Raw genomic sequence first — 2,960 nt, forward strand, 5'->3', positions numbered from 1 at the left:
CGGACTGCTGGAGGGGAGAGGGCCTGCCCAGGCAGCCTGCTAGTATTTTAATTTATTAGGAGTATTCAGTTTTTTCTTTTACCTGTTTTTTTTTGGTTGGTTGCTTGCTTCTTCCCCTCCCCGGGGCTCGCAAGGGGAGGGGGTGGGCAGGGGAGAGGGCCCCCTCCTCACCCCGCGGATGCAAGGATGACTGTGCTGGCCAGGGCCCGCGGCGGGGTATCCGGCAGCGCTCTCCGCAGGTGGTGTTGCTCCTGCTCTTCGTCTTCTGCCTGCTCAGTGTTTTTGTCTCTGCGTATTATTTATATGGGTGGAAAAGGGGCTTGGAACCCTCCGGGGACGTGGCAGGGCCAGACTGCGACGAGCCCAAGGTCGCCCCTTCCCGCTTGCTGCCACTGAAGACCCTCAAGTTGGTCGACTCCTCCCGCACGGATCCCTTGGTGCTGGTCTTTGTGGAGAGCCTCTACTCCCAGCTGGGCCAGGAGATCGTGGCCATTCTGGAGTCGAGTCGCTTCAAATACAGGACAGAGATTGCCCCCGGGAAGGGGGACATGCCCACGCTGACCGACAAGGACCGGGGACGCTTTGCCCTCATCATCTACGAGAACATCCTCAAGTATGTCAACCTGGACGCCTGGAACCGGGAGCTGCTGGACAAGTACTGTGTGGAGTACGGCGTGGGAATCATTGGCTTCTTCAAGGTAAGGGGGTACCTGGGGTGAGCCGAGACCCCGCCGCCAGGCAAGGGTGTGAGTGGGGGGCTCTGGGGTCCTGCTGCCCAGCAGAGACTCTGCCCTCCCCTTGCTCTCTGCAGGGTATTTTGCTCAGCAGCCCCCTCACAGCCCAGGAGGGGGGATTTGCACATCAGACCTGAGCAGGACTGAGCGTGCAGAGGGGATGAGGGCACCCCAAGCTCAGGAGGGGAAGCGGGGGAACCCAGCACCTGGCTCTCTGCGGGCGGTGTGCCACCTAACCCCTCGCCGTGGGCATTGCTGCCCGCGGTGAGCCCCTGCCGGCACAGCCCTGGGCACTTGGCCTGTCTTTCAATGCTTCTGTCCCTGGCGTCCTGTCTCCTCCAGCTCCCGTCTATCCCCATGCAGGCCAACGAGAACAGCCTGCTGAGCGCCCAGCTGAAGGGCTTCCCCCTCTTCCTCCACTCCAATCTGGCGCTGAAGGACTGCAGCATCAACCCCAAGTCGCCCCTGCTCTACATCACACGCCCCAGCGAGGTGGAGAAGGGTGTGCTTCCCGGCGAGGACTGGACCGTCTTCCAGTCCAACCACTCCACCTACGAGCCGGTCCTCTTGGCCAAAACCAAGTCAGCCGAGTCCATCCCACACATGAGCGTGGACGCGGCGCTGCACACCACCGTGATGCAGGACCTGGGCCTCCACGACGGCATCCAGAGGGTACTTTTTGGCAACAACCTCAATTTCTGGCTGCACAAGCTGGTCTTTGTGGACTCCGTCTCCTTCCTGACGGGCAAGAGGCTTTCCCTTCCCCTCGACCGCTACATCCTGGTGGACATCGACGACATCTTTGTGGGCAAGGAGGGCACGCGCATGAAGGTGGAAGATGTCAAGGTGCGGCTGTGTTGTCCTGGCCGGCTGGGCCGGGTTCTGTGCCTGCTCGGGGATGCTCCTGAGCTTTCCGGCCCCCCCTGAGAGCAAAGCTTTCAGGAAGCCGCCGTCCCCATGGCCGTGTGCTGAGGACACCTTGCCTTCTCTTCCCTCTCCCAGGCGCTGTTCGACACCCAGAACGAGCTACGCACCCACATCCCGAACTTCACCTTCAACCTGGGATACTCAGGGAAATTCTTCCACACGGGTGAGGAGGGGAAGGGCATTGCATCCTGGAGCCGTACGGCTGCTGTTGAGGCACGAACCAGTGCTCAAAGCAGCTGATTTCGGGGCTGCAGGAGGGTCCCCCACCGCCCCCATCACCAAGAGGGGCTCCCCCTCCCTCTGCCCCCGCTGCTCGCGCGTGGCTCTGCGGTGACGGCGAGCACCGTGCCCGCAGGTACCGACGCCGAGGATGAAGGCGATGACCTGCTGCTGTCCTACGTGAGGGAGTTCTGGTGGTTCCCCCACATGTGGAGCCACATGCAGCCTCACCTGTTCCACAACCAGTCGGTTCTCGCCGAGCAGATGACCCTAAACAAGAAATTCGCTGTCGTGAGTAAGATGCCGCCGGCGGAGGTGCTCGTGGTTGGGGGGAGGACAAGAGCAAGGGGGCGAGGAGGCTTTCTGGGGGACGCCGGTCTCGGCTTGGCAGAGCAAAGGGACCTGGTGATGTTGAGTCGTGTTCCCACGTTGCTGCTGGGGGGGGAAATCCATGGGTATGCTCATACCTGCACCAGCCAACGTGCTGATGCGGCAGCGAGCAGGGGAGGAGACGTCTGTGCATTGCAGCTCCCAGGCCTGGCACCATGGGGATGCGGTGCCCTACCTGGGGGGATGTGGGTTGGGCGGTCTGCTTGGCACGGTTGGATGCTGGGCTGGGCAGTGCTGCGGGATCGCGGAGCTGTGGCCGTGTCCCGGGAGGCTCCAGCTGATGGAAACTCCCTCTGCAGGCCAGGCTGCTGGGAATGTGTTTGGTTTATAGAGGCAGGCTCTGGCCTTCAGCCGGGTGAGGGGTTGTCCATCCTCTTGGTCTGTGCTTTCTGTGGCCCCGATAGAGCCGGCACTGAGACCGGATGGTGCTGTGATGGCCTGGTCTGCTCGGAGCTGTCTGTCCGAACGGGTAAAGCCAGAGCCAGTCCCAGTAATTGGGTCCTATGGCCTAAGAGAGGGACCTTCGGGCTAATTTGACTTCATTATCCAATAATTAGAGGTGCTTAATTAGAGAGAGACCAGGCCATCCCTACTTAGGATGGGCAGTTACCAAGCTCAGAATTCCCAGGCTGTTTATATCTCCTGATATAAACCAATTTACAGTCCTGTGTAGATGCATCTCCTACTTCT

General features: G+C 60.8%; 1 protein-coding gene across 1 annotated transcript in view; it reads left to right on the forward strand.

Moving 5' to 3' along the window:
* Positions 1-186: 186 nt before the first annotated feature.
* NDST1 (N-deacetylase/N-sulfotransferase (heparan glucosaminyl) 1) overlaps positions 187-2,960 on the forward strand; it is a 6,768-nt gene continuing 3,994 nt past the window's right edge. The window contains 5 exon segments of the mRNA XM_010159328.1: positions 187-207; positions 210-698; positions 1,098-1,580; positions 1,737-1,824; positions 2,017-2,171. Of these exon segments, the coding sequence (XP_010157630.1) occupies positions 187-207; positions 210-698; positions 1,098-1,580; positions 1,737-1,824; positions 2,017-2,171 (1,236 nt within the window).

Source organism: Eurypyga helias, unplaced genomic scaffold (genome assembly GCF_000690775.1).
Source record: "Eurypyga helias isolate BGI_N326 unplaced genomic scaffold, ASM69077v1 scaffold23109, whole genome shotgun sequence".
Lineage (NCBI taxonomy): Eukaryota > Metazoa > Chordata > Aves > Eurypygiformes > Eurypygidae > Eurypyga > Eurypyga helias.